At 52.2% G+C, this 14020-nt stretch overlaps 6 protein-coding genes across 6 annotated transcripts; 3 read left to right on the top strand and 3 right to left on the bottom strand.

The window, feature by feature from the left end:
• Positions 1-35: 35 nt before the first annotated feature.
• On the bottom strand, positions 36-1709 carry PC9H_007443 (uncharacterized protein; the record flags this gene model as incomplete). Its single annotated transcript, XM_036776974.1, has 5 exons — positions 36-689; positions 743-785; positions 838-1021; positions 1071-1306; positions 1354-1709. 5 exons carry the CDS (start codon positions 1707-1709, stop codon positions 36-38), a joined length of 1473 nt encoding a protein of 490 aa, XP_036630594.1.
• Positions 1710-4766: 3057 nt separating this feature from the next.
• Positions 4767-8038, top strand: PC9H_007442 (uncharacterized protein; the record flags this gene model as incomplete). Its single annotated transcript, XM_036776973.1, has 6 exons — positions 4767-5815; positions 5871-5981; positions 6036-6439; positions 6495-6683; positions 6740-7558; positions 7623-8038. The coding sequence occupies 6 exons, from the start codon at positions 4767-4769 to the stop codon at positions 8036-8038; spliced, it is 2988 nt and encodes a 995-aa protein (XP_036630593.1).
• Positions 8039-8485: 447 nt separating this feature from the next.
• On the top strand, positions 8486-9277 carry PC9H_007441 (uncharacterized protein; the record flags this gene model as incomplete). The annotated part of the gene is made up of 2 exons (XM_036776972.1): positions 8486-8677; positions 8729-9277. The coding sequence occupies 2 exons, from the start codon at positions 8486-8488 to the stop codon at positions 9275-9277; spliced, it is 741 nt and encodes a 246-aa protein (XP_036630592.1).
• A 279-nt stretch (positions 9278-9556) lies between these two features.
• Positions 9557-11449, bottom strand: ESA1 (Histone acetyltransferase; the record flags this gene model as incomplete). Its single annotated transcript, XM_036776971.1, has 5 exons — positions 9557-9734; positions 9799-10133; positions 10192-10237; positions 10298-11316; positions 11369-11449. The coding sequence occupies 5 exons, from the start codon at positions 11447-11449 to the stop codon at positions 9557-9559; spliced, it is 1659 nt and encodes a 552-aa protein (XP_036630591.1).
• A 178-nt stretch (positions 11450-11627) lies between these two features.
• On the bottom strand, positions 11628-12196 carry PC9H_007439 (uncharacterized protein; the record flags this gene model as incomplete). The annotated part of the gene is made up of 2 exons (XM_036776970.1): positions 11628-11968; positions 12028-12196. 2 exons carry the CDS (start codon positions 12194-12196, stop codon positions 11628-11630), a joined length of 510 nt encoding a protein of 169 aa, XP_036630590.1.
• Positions 12197-12236: 40 nt separating this feature from the next.
• Positions 12237-13916, top strand: PC9H_007438 (uncharacterized protein; the record flags this gene model as incomplete). The annotated part of the gene is made up of 6 exons (XM_036776969.1): positions 12237-12646; positions 12695-12884; positions 12933-13203; positions 13254-13378; positions 13432-13707; positions 13761-13916. 6 exons carry the CDS (start codon positions 12237-12239, stop codon positions 13914-13916), a joined length of 1428 nt encoding a protein of 475 aa, XP_036630589.1.
• Between the last annotated feature and the right edge of the window lie 104 nt (positions 13917-14020).

Below are 14020 nucleotides of genomic sequence, written 5' to 3'. Positions count from 1 at the left end.
AAAGATATGTATAAACGGACAGATGGGGCGCTCAACTAGCAAAATATCCTCCGTAACCACATGATGAAGCGAGTCCACCATCCCCCCTCCCACCCATCGCTGCGTACCTTGGGGCCCAAGCGGATAGTCCCTGTGCCGACACGAACTTCGCTTAGCTCTGGCTCATCGTCGCCCTCTTCAATATCTGCTGTCCGTCTGCTGTCTTGCGTGACGGGGAAGCGAGGGAGCGCGCGTCTAGTGATGAATGTAGGAAAGAGCTGTAGCAAGCTGAGGTATTCGGGGTTAGATATGTCTGGAGATGTCCATATTCGAAGTGAGTCTTCCTCCAAGTCACTGTCCTGAAAGTCGCTCCGCCAGGGTATATTTCGAGCTTCGTCCGTATCGGTGGATGGGCTAAGGGGTTCAGAAGCTCCATCAAGGTTAATCGTCTTCGCGGCAGCGGTGCTTCCGGTGGAACGGCTTGGGGGAAATGGTGCTGATTCAGAAAGGGCGGGGGTGTCTAAAAATGGATCGCTGGGTGCCCTCGCACGTTTCGGCTGAACTGTAGGTGCTGCGATCGAGGCGCGGTTGGAAAGCGAGGATAAAGGTTGTGACTGTGTACGCAAATGGGCGGGTGACCCAATGGCGTCGTCGTAATTGGGCGACGGGGAAGGGCATTTTGAGGTACTTGATTCCTCGAAGCCAAGCACCTGTTCGCGTATTATTAGGCGCAAGTAAGCCGTCGAAGGAGGGAGATACGGACCCCTTTCAGAACATCAATGGCTTCCAGCATGAAGTCCTTTCCACTGCGAAAGTCAATCACATTTAGATTACGCTGTCTGAGGTGCATGTACCTACGCTGCTTCTTTAAATACTGCATCATCCAGTATCCATTCAATTCGCTGGGCACCGGCACCGCCAAGATGCTGAGGGACGACTTCGAGTCTCATGATACCCCACAAACCTTCGAAAAAAGGCTGAGTGCCAGGCATGCCCATTGTACACCAAGTCCTCACGAATTGATCGAACCTATCATAGCGTTCTGCACGATGTTACGGCGCGGTCTAGTGTGCACTGCTGCTACAGCTTACCTTTCTTAGCAAGAGCACCGTATGGATCAGCTCTTGAGGCAGGTGACAGAGAGCCTCCGGGGGACGTGGCGCTCAGATGCGCGCGATATTCTGCGGTCTTTCGTGCGTTGACTGACTGGTGGTATGCAGATCGAATGGACGCCTGTAGCCGCGAGAACGGTGCTCGCTGTGAGGGAGGGAGACTAGTCAGTGTCTGCGTCATTAGACGACCGGCGTCTTCATCTTGGTCGAAGTACCTATATACATTCAAGAGACGACATCAAGCAAACGCGACGGTGCTCACCAAGCTCGACAGTGACCTGCAAACCTCTCCAGCTCGCTCTGAGAAACCCCCAGCGGTGTGGTGGACCTATTTCGAGCACTGGATATCGGTGTCGTACGCCCGCCACTTATCGGCGTTCTCGAGCGGCCAGGAAACGACGGTGAGGAAGGGGAAGTCAGTCGGTTCCTTCGAGGACTCGACGGCGGTGGAGATGGCATGGACGGTGGGGAGGGGAGGTTGTAAAGGAGTGTCTGTGAGTCTTGCTGCTGACTACTTAGGCTGGAACTCGTCGACTGGTACGATGAATCCTTGAATTGAAGAGGCGGCGGGTGAGGGCGGGGGCGCGCTGCCTCCAGCCGATATGATGATACGGACATTTTGGGCGCGAGCTGTACTGACACGCCTTTGCCGTTCGGGTTCACTGACTGCCCAAGGGAGTGTCAATCTTGAGCTTGTAAACCAGCGAAGCGTCCCGTCAACGAGGTGGTAGAGGAACGAGGTAACCTGGTGGCCAGGGATCAACCAGGAAAAAAGGGACTGCCGCCACGACGGGCAAACAATTTGCTGTGCAGACTTGTGCCGGTGTTGAAGTTGGCAATCAGCGTCCTCAACCGCGTAACCGTCACCCAGCGCTCTCCCACGTGGTCGGGAATCCTTCTACTCAAATTCCCTGTTTCTTGGTCACACTAAATGACAACCACTGCTCATTCCCAAGGAAAATCTCTCTCTGCTTTTCACATGTGCAGACCCGCGAGAGCTGTAAATATATGATATCCCCTGTCGTGCTCCTAACACACCGAGGGGCGAGGAGAACACGGCGATATCTTTATCATGTTTCACTATCTACGACGGCAATTCCGTGCGAGATAGTGACCTCAGCGAGGCGTATAATTGGTCTGGCCAGGGAAACGGCATCACCAAACTTTTTCATCCCCCACACATCATACAGTCTCACACTCAGGGCATTCGCCGCTCTTTTGACGGTCCTTTCAGGCCTGCAATTATTGAATCTTTCTGTTGTTACGGCCATACGCACTACATATGTTTCAAGGATCGCCCAGGCAGTCAGACGGTGAAAGTAGACCCCGAATTAAGACAGGACTTTCCGTAGAGAAAATGAAATGAAGGTTCTGGTGCGCTCCTCCTGCCTTTGATGCCTACCGTTCATTGCGGATGTATCAGTTGGACGGATGAGTGTCCCGACTTGCCGTAGATAACGAATAGCGCTACGGCTTCGCTCGCACAAGCAAAGGAGGTAAGTAACTCACCAAAGCTAAAGACGTCGACGGAGCTTGCATTCTCCAAGGAGAGACGCACTAGGCACGCTCACCCGTGCAGTAGCTTAGTGTAGTAGTCTCGTACGGTCCGGCACGGTTGCGGATGCAAGCGTCTGTCATCTCTGCGAATGGTGTCAATGAGCCTGAGCAACTCAGGGGCCGCATGCGGGACGAAGCGATAGGCAGCTGTGCTCGATGCAATGTCAGATCATACTTTCCTGTAAGAAATAGCAAAAACGCCAGTCTTGCGGCACGATAACGTACCTCATAAGATAACCAATGTGCTTTTCGCCGCGGCTTCTAGCTGCATTAACTTACTTATTTTCGTTAGCTCGAAAAAGACACGAAGAGCTGCAGGCTCACCATCGCGCTCAGGTGCCTTTCATGTCCTACCATCATTTGAACACTCCTCTGACCGGCGGTATTGAAGCCAACCGGCGGCTCCTATACCTCTTTTGTCGAACTTCCCAGCAAGCCCAGAGTATTCGCCGTCTCAATTCACTACATCCTCCACAGCGCCACCATCAACTCTGGAGCATCCCTCCCCAGCAATTATGTTGCTATCTGTGGTATCTGAGATGTTGTCATATTGCAGAGCCAGGAGGGAACCTCCCTGCATGGATCTCTCCATGACTTTGCATCCGACATCGAGACCATCGGCGGAAGATGGGGCTAGATACAAGACTCCTCGTTCTCCTTCCTTGAGCTCTTCAGTTTCCTGCAGTATTGAAATACAGCTGACGTCATCTTCAAGTCCAAGTCGTCGACGCTGCTAGAGTCGTGGATACGGATGGGAGACTTAGACGCGCATATTATCGACTACATTTACACACGCCACACGAACACTTAAATCCTCATTTGACGTCGCCTACGCCAACAATCCTCACGTATACGTTGTTAAATTAAATGCCTGGGGTCATATAAAGGCGATGGACATACATATAAACTTTTGGACCTGGGATCACACGTTACAGGGAAGGTTGGGCCCAAGGAAATATCCTCTACTCTGGCAGCGACCCTTTCAGGACTGGAATAGATACCACTGTCGCATTTGATGAGCCGGCGGGCCAGACAAAGTATCTGGAGCGAGATACGATCAAATTAGGGTGTTGATAATAAGATCAAGCGAACTGGTACTTGAGACTTGCGCATCGCACAATTCAATCCAGGCCATCTGGCTGAGATTGGAGTATCATTTATATGCGGAACATAGTATTCTGACGGAGCCGGCTTCCCGAAACCATTGAGCCATGCGCAGAGATCAAGTTAAAGAGCCCGAATGCCGTCAGTTCTTTGGAAGATCCACGGCGTTGACCGAGAGATGGCGCCAAGTTGGAGAACATGATTCCATCGCATACTCCAGAAGCACTGTCAAGTAGTAAATATAAGCATAGAAACAGACAAGGTACGAAGAAGCACGGTTCAGTACATGGGGGTCAGTTTGTCGATCGACGGGCTGGTTGTCTTGCCTGCTGGTACCGAATATAGTACTGAATTGGGGTGAGCTGCGTGCCTATCAGATATGTCAGTACGTAAGTGTTGTAAGCTGTAGCAGATGACCAGGTTGTGACTTTGGAGAAGAGACGAAGAAACGAGGTGCAGGCAGGACAACAGAGCCCGGCGAGGAGGAGAGGTGGACGCAGCGAGCAGGGAGGACGGCGAAGGGGCTTGGAAGGGACACATACTTGGAGGGAAAGCATAGGGGAGGATGGGAAATGCCGAGTAGGACTCTGGATGGAAGTGAGATCGAGGCTGAAGATGAAATCTAATTCCGCCGACACGGCAACGCCAGCAGCACAAGGTGCTAACGGGGAGGCCCTGCAGTGAGCCAATCGGGCAGGTTGGGTGCAAATTCGGAGCGGACAGGCTTCAAATTCCCCGTCAAAACCGATTCGCTGACGAAGCGCACAGGCGCGAGAATCTTTTCGAGGCCAATACTTTTGTGTCGAAATCTGCGCGAAATCGTCGTTCGGAACCAAATTTGCATTCTGGTCACGAATCCGCGGTTGTGTGCACAATGCCGTATTGAGCATGGACACCAAACGGGATATGATATAAAACAAACATCAAAATGATATATTCGAGTCCCCCCCAACCCTCGTACTCAACCAAGTTGAGCCAGGTAACTGCAATCTTCCAGTAGTTGGGACACAGTGGATGGCCCAAGCTGCTTGGTTGCCTCCAATATCGACCTCGGCAAACCCCGAACGCCGATCAGAATTCGTGGTCAACAGCGCGCCCTCTTCCTCAGTCGCGTCTCGCTGGGATTTGGCCGACATCCTCAATCCTGCCAGAGACAACCACGACAGAAAGCTCTCCATGGACTTTGCGGCCGCGACCTCGCCCTCCTCCTCCCAGCATCCCCTTTACCAGCCAGAACTCGACCCAAACTTCAATATGCACTCCGCAGATCACCAGCCACCCTCGTCTCACCACAATATGCAGCAGCTGGACGGCCTCGACACGGACCACACGAACTATGATATCTTCAATACAAACTCGGCGAATACGTTCGCATCGCACCGTTACAGGACAAATGCCTCGTCGTCGTCGTCGTTGGGACCACCATCATACGGATTGAACGGAGACAACTTGTATTCGCATCCTCCCTTTGGTGACTCGGTGCCACCGTTCAATGGGTCAGGGAACAACCCGTACGAAGTGATGAATGGGATGTCGTCGGCGTATTCCAGCGGTAAGGTCTCGCCACTCACTCCCAGCGATCCAGTTGGTGGCCTTCAACATTCGTCTCCTTTCCCTCCTGGCAAGGACTTTTCCAATGCACACCAGTATCCAGACTTGATCTCAGACCGTCGCCTCTCTGGCGTCAGTAACGGCAACTATTCCTCTGATTTCGACGGTGACTACCCAATGGGCGCAGTTGGCACTGCCCTCCCGTTCCCGCAGGCACCTCCTCTTCATCACTTCTCTGACCGGCGTTTCCACAACGGCCCACCACAGACAGTGCCATCTCACTTGCCGCCCAGCCACAACGATGATATCTTACGTGGAGTCGCACCACAGGCTACAAACTCATTCCGGGAAGGCGGTGTCAACGGCTTCCCAGATATTCCGCACTACCTCGGCTCAAATCCTCACCCAGAGATTCCCCTCCGAATGCCCGCTGTCGACGAAACCCTCGCTCGCATGAGGATCCACGGCCACTCCGTTATGGGTGCCTCCAATGATCTTCAAACCTTCATTCGGTACGTCTTACTCGATCTGACTCGTGTGCTCGATCACTAACTTCTTTGTCATAAGGCCCTTCCTTGATCAATACGTGCGGACCCCGAATCGCCTAGCGTTTGGAGAACGTACTGTGATCGTTATGTCGAGTAAAGTGGCTCAAAAATCGTACGGCACGGAAAAGCGGTGGGTATTCTTCTGAAATATGGGTTTCCTTGATTCCTAATAATTTTGCCATAGTTTCTTGTGTCCTCCGCCGACCGCTATTATGATCGGCAACTCATGGTGGACCGATGTTGTGAGGAGAGGAGAGGATCCGAAGTTATGCCCTCCTCGTGTTACTGTCTCGATTTCCGGCGAGCCCGTTCCACAAGAAGGTTCCATAGAGTGGACTGGCTCCTCAGGCAAATCCTTCGATGTTAGTGACCCACCAACAGGCACTACATACATCGGACGTTGTGTCGGGAAACAACTTTTCATTTCTGACGTCGACGAAAAGAAGAAGAAAGTCGAAGCTCTGGTTAAGATTACTGCCCCCGCGTCCGACGATGAGCCTGAGCGTGTAATCGGTACCTTTCCAAGTCGTCCTATCAAGGTCATCAGCAAGCCCAGCAAGAAACGTCAGAGTGCTAAAAACCTTGAGTGTGAGTAGCTTCCTCGAACGCATCTTATGATGCATAATTAAAGCGTTCTTCGTAGTGTGCATCAACCATGGTTCGACGATATCGCTTTTCCACAGGCTGAGGTCGCAGACAGTCTCTACCAAGTACCTCTGTGTCTCAGGATCAGGGTCGTCCTTCAAAGGCTCAGACGGGGCACCCCTTATGGGCTTGGACCAGCGATCTCGCTCTACAACTCCCTCTTTTATCGCCCGCACCGCTAGCTGGGGTAAGAATTGCATTCGCTATGTTTATCATTTCCCATGCTGACTTTAAACCGTACAGATCCGTTTGTGATGTACATTGTCGATGTTAACAAGCCCGCGGGAGGCATTGACGCCCCTCCGCCGCCGCCGCCTCAACCCGATTACCCCTCGCCGCCCCCCAACGCCATCCCGTTTACCAACAACGGGTCACAAATCCCCATCTACTACAATCAGACCGTTGTCCTCCAATGTTTGACATCGGGAGTTGTCAGCCCTGTCTTGATCATCCGTAAGGTCGATCACCAGACCACCGTTGTTGGTGGTGGATTACAGGAAGGTGCCAAGGGTGTTGCCGATCATTACTGCGCCTTAGGTGAAGTGTGCGGAGACCCGGTCTCGCAACTGCACAAAATTGCCTTCGAGGTTTATGACGCTACGAAAGGCATGCCCGAGCCAGGGACGCCCGGCCAGACTGGCACATTCTTGTCCTGCATGGGCGAGAAGGTTAACACCTACAGGCCCATCGAAGGTCGTCAATGGAACACGCAGAATGGCTCGAACTCGCCCACGCTTCCTTCATCTCCAATCGCGTCCACTCCCGTATCATCAACCGGCAGCGAGTACTTCGGACACGGGTCGGTAGATAGTGCCCCCGCGTCTCCGACATCAGGCACAGCAGACTTCTTGTCCAACGACGGTGGCCGTGTCAAGAAGAAGCGATCGACATCGAGCGCCGGCGGCATAGCGAAGACGATGCCCAAGGGCCGAAGACGTCCGAGCTCTGCTGGATCAGCAACGTCCGGCCGCCGTGGGTCTGGGAGCGACTCTGGCGCATCATCAGGTTCACTATGGCAAGTTGACATTGGTGAGACCAGCGTCTGGACCATTGTTGGTACAGGTACGTACCTATGCTTCTAATCAACTGACTACGTTTGTTCTGATCCTCCGCCACTCTTCTATAGATCAGATCCGGTACAACTTCTACGTGCCACCTGTTCTCTTCGACAATCAACACGCGCCGCAGACAGGCTCGTTCCCCATCCCGTCAAAGCCTGTCACTCCCTTCCCTGGCGTCGTCAAGTACCTCCCCCCGGACAGGGCCTCAGAGGCTCCCAAATCGAACTGTGCTTCGTCTCGCGCGGTTCTTTCCAAACCCAATCCCCATGCATCCAAGATGCTAACGGTGTACGGAGAGAACTTCTCGAAGACGGATCCCGTAAGCGTGTTCTTTGGATCGGAACCTTCACCATATGTGGAGGTAAGGTGCACCGAGGTTTTGGGCTGCTTGCCGCCAGAGAACCAGCTAGTGAAACGCCGGCCAATCGTTCTAGTGCGATCAGACGGTATCGTCTTTCCTTCCAATGTCATGTATCCATAGTCACTTTTTTTCATTCTTTGCGGATTTTCGCTGGTTCCTATATCCCCATCTCACCGTCCGGTTCGTCGCTATCGCCTGCTTACATCTGTTTTCCCGCGCTTTGGATACCTTGCCTAGTTTTCATGCTCATGCGTTTTGGATGGAGGGCCACCGATGATCTATGTATCTGCGATATTCCCGGTTTGCATGCACGCCCGGACAGACATTATATAGCGTGTACTATCACTTCTCGATTCCCACTGTGTCTAATAGATGTTTTGAGACTTTCTAACGAGGGTTGTTGAGCTTAAAACCAGCGAAAATGATGAACTGGGACGTAAATATTCAAATGTCGATAAGGAGCCGCCGGCGACGTCGTTCGCTGTCACGCGCGAGCAGCGTTCTTTCTGACTCCGCCGGATTCCACGCGACACTCAGCACCAAACCACCACAGTATTAAGCTCGAGGATGGACAATGCGACTTCTCCTCTCGACTTTGCGTCGCCGTACACGATGTACGACATGCCCTTCGCGGTCTGGCAGCTTTATGTCGAGCATCTTTGGAATTGGCATCCTGATTCATGGGTGGGCAGTATAGCGTATGCCTCTCGTCTCCTCGCGTTCGTGCTACTGTTTCCGTTCGTAGTGTTGACCGGATTGGTATGTGCCAGTGTGACTATTGTGATATCCTCGCCTAAAACATTCCAACAGGATGTCGCTTCATATGTGATCGCGAGGACTTTGGGGGTTGTCGACGATGTCAAGGCATCAACAACAGACCACGCCACGAGGAATCCACCCACCATTCGTATTCACGATGCCTCTCCTCCGATGACAGATCCATACGCCTCTTCATCGTCTGAGCTGGAATTGTCGAGCAGCCCGGAATCCTTCGCCGCACCGCACACCCTGAAAATGTCGACCCTCGACGGTGCATCAAGTGGCGGTTCCCCCTTCGACGCAAATCCCCTCAGGGATGCAGAGGGGTTGCCTTCTCTTGATGTGTCCGACCCCCATCCTTACTTCGCATCAGAGGAAAACAGCCTGAAACTCTCTGGGGTGGGGGTCTTTTCTCCTGCTGGTTCACGACCGCCATCACCGACGCTTACGCGACGCCACATATTGCCTGAAGGCAGAAGTCAGATCTCGAATCCTGACTCGATCGCAAATGTTATCGGCGGAGGAACGCAAATGCTTGATGGAGATGATGAGGGTCTGACCTTCCGCGCTCGCGCTCGTCGTACGGACAGAGATGAATAAGGTCCGAACCAAATGTTTCCAATTTCGCCATCAGAATACTGCGGGGGCTCCTGATGTTTCTGTTCGGTTCTTAGTCACATCGTGATGCATCAAACATCATTTGAGAAATGAATCGAAGCACAAGTACAACCGTACCAGGAGGGGTTGGATGGAGCAGCATCAATACGGTTACTTGTTAGCAACCTGCATGTATGCTAGTCTATACATACAACTACTGTACAAACTGCTGTACTACAAAGGAGACCCTCGACATCTCATAGATGATGAATCTATCAGCCATCACCAGCCGAAGCGAAGCTGGTCTCGAGTAAATACAGGGGGTTTCCATTTGATATATTCTGGATGAATCCTGCGTCGTCGCTTCTGCTTAGCCTTTTCGTATCTGTCGAGCACCGTGCTGTCGATGCAAATAATATGCTGCGCTTTGTAATATTTGGTAAGGCCTAGAGTCGTGCACCTAAAGACAAAAGCAAAAGTATTTAGGAAGATTGATTAGTATACACCGAAGATAAACGACGTACGTGTTCATCACGTCTGTATGCGTTATTGATGTCTTCTGCGCAATATCATCAACGCTAATCTCCGTGTCCGTCGTATTCACTATAAAATCAATGATAGTTTCCGCCCAATATGCACGGTATCCAAGTAACCCCAAGTCACTCAGAGGTTTTTCCGGACTGCCGAGCTTGCCCTCTTTCTTGCTGAGTTCGTAGGAAAATTCGATGAGCAACTTGCCGTATCCGTGACGCTGATGCTGTGGCAGAGTGAGGATGCATGCGACGTTATAGTTTTCGGCGGACTCCTTCTCCTTGGAGAAATATCCGATTATATGGCATCCCGTACTATCCCGTTGAGCCTGCATCAAGGGTGAGCTATTTCAAACCAGCTGCATAACAAACTAGATATGAACGAACCATAACATAATACATGAAGGGGGTAACGTCGTAATACAGCGTTTTGCTGTAGAAGATGGGTCAGCTGGAACAGCGGAGGAACCTAGAAGCAGTAGGCTTTGCTTACTGATCTAGAAAACATTTTGATAGCAAACTAAGGTTTCGGCACCAAGTCAACTGCCTCTTGCCGTCGATCTCGTAGAATGATATATCTTCGTGACGATAAATCTCGTTGCCCGGTGGGTGAAGGAGTAGGCAGTGTTTGCGGTGTCGCGTAAGCATCATTGGTGAAGGGAAGTAGCATAGGCAGAACTCGCAGATATACATGACAGGGATGTGCGCGTATTCCTTGGGGTACGGACTGAAGTACCATGCGTCAACCTCGTGTTTGCCTATCTGCAGGCGATTGAGGTTCTTCACCCGCGCGATCTCGGAAATTGACTGTGTCATGGATCCAGAAGTGCGAAGCTTCTCAATCTCCTGCTCCTTGCTATACACGGAGGAATCTGCGGGGGTTTCCTGCGAATCTTCGGCCACAACATTGGAAAGGTCAAGTGATTCGGCCTCTCCGTCTCCGTCAATATCCATTTCCCCCTCTGCATCAGCTTCACCATCTGCATCTGCGTCCGCGTCTGCATCCTCATCACCGTCTTCTTCCTCTTCGTCGTCCATAGGAATGCGCTTCCGTTTCAGCGAGGATGGTACAGGTGACGGGGATGATGAGAATCTGCTAGCTATACGAGGGGTTGCAGGAGCTGGGGTTGGTGTCGGCGAGTTGGCCTTGGCCGCGTTGGAGGTAGCTTTCTTGAGTAGGTTGAAGCCCCGTGCCTTTCCAGGAGCCTTGTCCTTATGAGGTGCCTTCTTCTCCTTGGATTGCTTCGGACGTGGCCATTCGAGATCGCGCGACAGTACAAGACGAGACCCAGAGACCCACTCGTCCAAACGTTTGTTGAAGGAGTCCCAATGAACGAAGAACTCCCATTTATCCTCCGGCTTCTCTTGTTCTTCGGCTTTCGCTACCTTAGCGCGTCGCGCGTATGGATTGTTCGGTTTGTCGCGAATAGAAAGGATTTCCGCAAGACGCTCCTCGACATCCCCGTCTGCGCCTGGGCGCCTTATGTAGATCTTGCAGCCTACAGTAATGCTCTTTGTTATTTCAATTTGGTAGATACCACCTGCGGTCGCAAGTAAGACGCACTTGTATTGAGTAAGTCCCCCCGGGACTGATGGGTGGCGGGGTCTGTGGTCCTTCGCCTGATGGTGTAGACGGTGGTGCCATTGTCGAAGTCCTGTTCAAAGTCAAACTGCGGCGCCATTGAGTCAGTGATCTTAACGACCGTGGGAGTCTCATATAAGTGATAGGGGTACAGTGATTTCTACGGCTGCAGTACAAAGCATCTTCTATGGCTACGCTTGGAATATTAATGGCGCAGGATAAGGGAAACCGTTCTTCGAGCCTATGCTTTGGGCTTTTGTTCTCTCCAGGCGCCATCCAACTGGTCCAAGAGGTCCTGGACCTCATTGACCGCTGCTTTGCGCTCCAACCTCGCATCGTCTGTCATCTTCGCTGTGTCTAGGCCATCAAGGGCCAGGAGAGACTGCAGCAAGAGTTCGCTGAGTCGTGTGTGTTCTTTGGCGGCATTTTCTGCGCTGCCTTGGACGAAAGACGTGACATCTGGCTTCAGCTTGTTCCTGACTCGACTCAATTCTGCATTAATTGCAGTGGTTGTTGGCTGAGGGGGAGGGCTAGATGGAATCAGGACGATTGTCGACTTGTCGTGTAGTTTGTAGGTGGATACTGGATAAGGGTTGTGAATCCATGAAAAGATCCAAGCGATTTGCAACAAAGAAACATACGGGTTGCGGCATCGTCTTTCATGACGGCCCCTGCATGGATGAGCTTGAAAGAATTGGGGGGCAGATGTGTTTTCTCTGCAATGGCCTTCCTGAGGTCCGCGAGGGACTGAGTTGCGGTGGAAAGCTCAACTGCAAGCTTTTCTCTGCCGAATTTGATAGTCAGAGTCATCTCGCAACCTTGTTCTCTCACCACCACCACCTCCACACAAATGCCCAATTCACTCACCGGCCTCCTTCCCAATAAACAGTCGGGGCAAGCCCACACCCCCATACCACCATCCTTGCAGGCAAAGATGGCTGCAATGGCGAACAGGGCCTCTTCGTCGCAGAATATCCACAATCCAAATCAATCACCGGATCTGCGGACGGCGCACTCGTTCCCCTCGCCATCTCCTTCCATCCGCGGCCGGGGCGGAACGTCGATGCCTGGACGCCGTCTGAAACCAGGGTTCACGCTCAAAGACATCGATCCGACTGCGATTCCTTCGCCGAGCACAAGTGGTGGGGCTCACGGCGCGGGTTTGGGTGCAGGCCGCCCTGCTCTACCACCATCAGAGCTTCCTAGAAGAACTCCACCAGCTAATTTTGGGACACCCTTCGCGAATTTCTCCAAGATAGTGTAAGTGCTCATTCTACGCCCTGCTCATCGCTGACTCCAAAATGCCAGAGATCCTTCTGGTGCTCTTAATTTCAACGGCAAAGCCATCCTGCATGCCACGGGCGTGAACTTCAACAGCGGCGCATCGTTCGCCATCAACATGGACCAGCTGCAGCTCGACGAGGAGCTCGGCAAGGGCAACTACGGGACGGTCAAGAAAGTGCTGCACAAGCCAACAAATGTCGCTATGGCCATGAAGGTTTGGCGCTGTGCCTGACGTCATTATCTTGCCTCACCCCCTTGTCAGGAAATTCGACTTGAGCTTGAGGAGGCAAAGCTCAACGCTATCATCATGGAACTCGACATCCTGCACCGTGCCGTCGCCCCAGAGATCGTAGAGTTCTACGGCGCCTTCTTCATCGAGTCCTGTGTATACTATTGCATGGAGTACATGGATGCCGGCAGTCTGGACAAACTACTGGGGGCCGGTGTTCCCGAAGACGTCCTGGGTCGCGTAGCGAGTAGCATGGTCAAAGGTTTAAAATTTCTCAAGGATGAACTTCAAATTATCCACCGAGGTAGGTCATGATCTTCTTCGAGGCATCCACGTTCTTAATTTATTCTCCAGATGTGAAACCCACGAACGTACTTGTCAACCGTAAAGGGCAAATCAAGCTCTGTGACTTCGGAGTGTCCGGACAGCTCGAGAAGTCTCTTGCGAAAACCAACATCGGTTGCCAAAGCTACATGGCCGTGAGTTTGCCTTGTATCTTATTTCGACGGCTCACCTTATATGTTTCTGCCAGCCGGAGCGGATCAAAGGCGAGTCCCAAAATAATCTGGGCACATACACCGTGTCCTCCGACGTCTGGTCCCTTGGTCTGTCCATGATCGAGCTGGCTATCGGTCAATATCCGTATCCGCCTGAGACATACTCCAATGTCTTCGCTCAGTTGACAGCCATCGTTCACGGTGACCCGCCGGGATTGCCGGAGGATAAGTATAGCGAAGACGCGAGAGACTGGGTCAGTAAATGTCTTATCAAGACGCCAGAGCGTCGAGCCACATATACCGAGTTGCTGGTGCGTATCGTGATGTTGTCCCTCACTCGCCGAACCCTTATCACTCTGCATAGGCACATCCATTCCTTGAAGCCGATTCAAAACGAGAAGTTGACATGATCGGCTGGGTCAAAGATGCCCTTGCCCATCGAGAACAGCAGCACAATTTAGTTACTGCTACCCTCGTTCCCCCACTGGCGTCGCTATCAACGGAGCCGAACTCTGTTTGAGATAACCGGATGCTGGCATCGGTTAATACGCGCGTCATCGAGCCTACAAGTAGGCAAGACTCTCACGTCAACAAGGGTGATGATAAAGCATTCGTATGGCCAAT

Source organism: Pleurotus ostreatus, assembly GCF_014466165.1.
Source record: "Pleurotus ostreatus strain PC9 chromosome Unknown scaffold_5, whole genome shotgun sequence".
In the NCBI taxonomy this organism is placed as follows: Eukaryota; Fungi; Basidiomycota; class Agaricomycetes; order Agaricales; family Pleurotaceae; genus Pleurotus; species Pleurotus ostreatus.
Note: the sequence above shows the minus strand (reverse complement) of the source record. Positions and strands in the feature narration are given on the sequence as shown.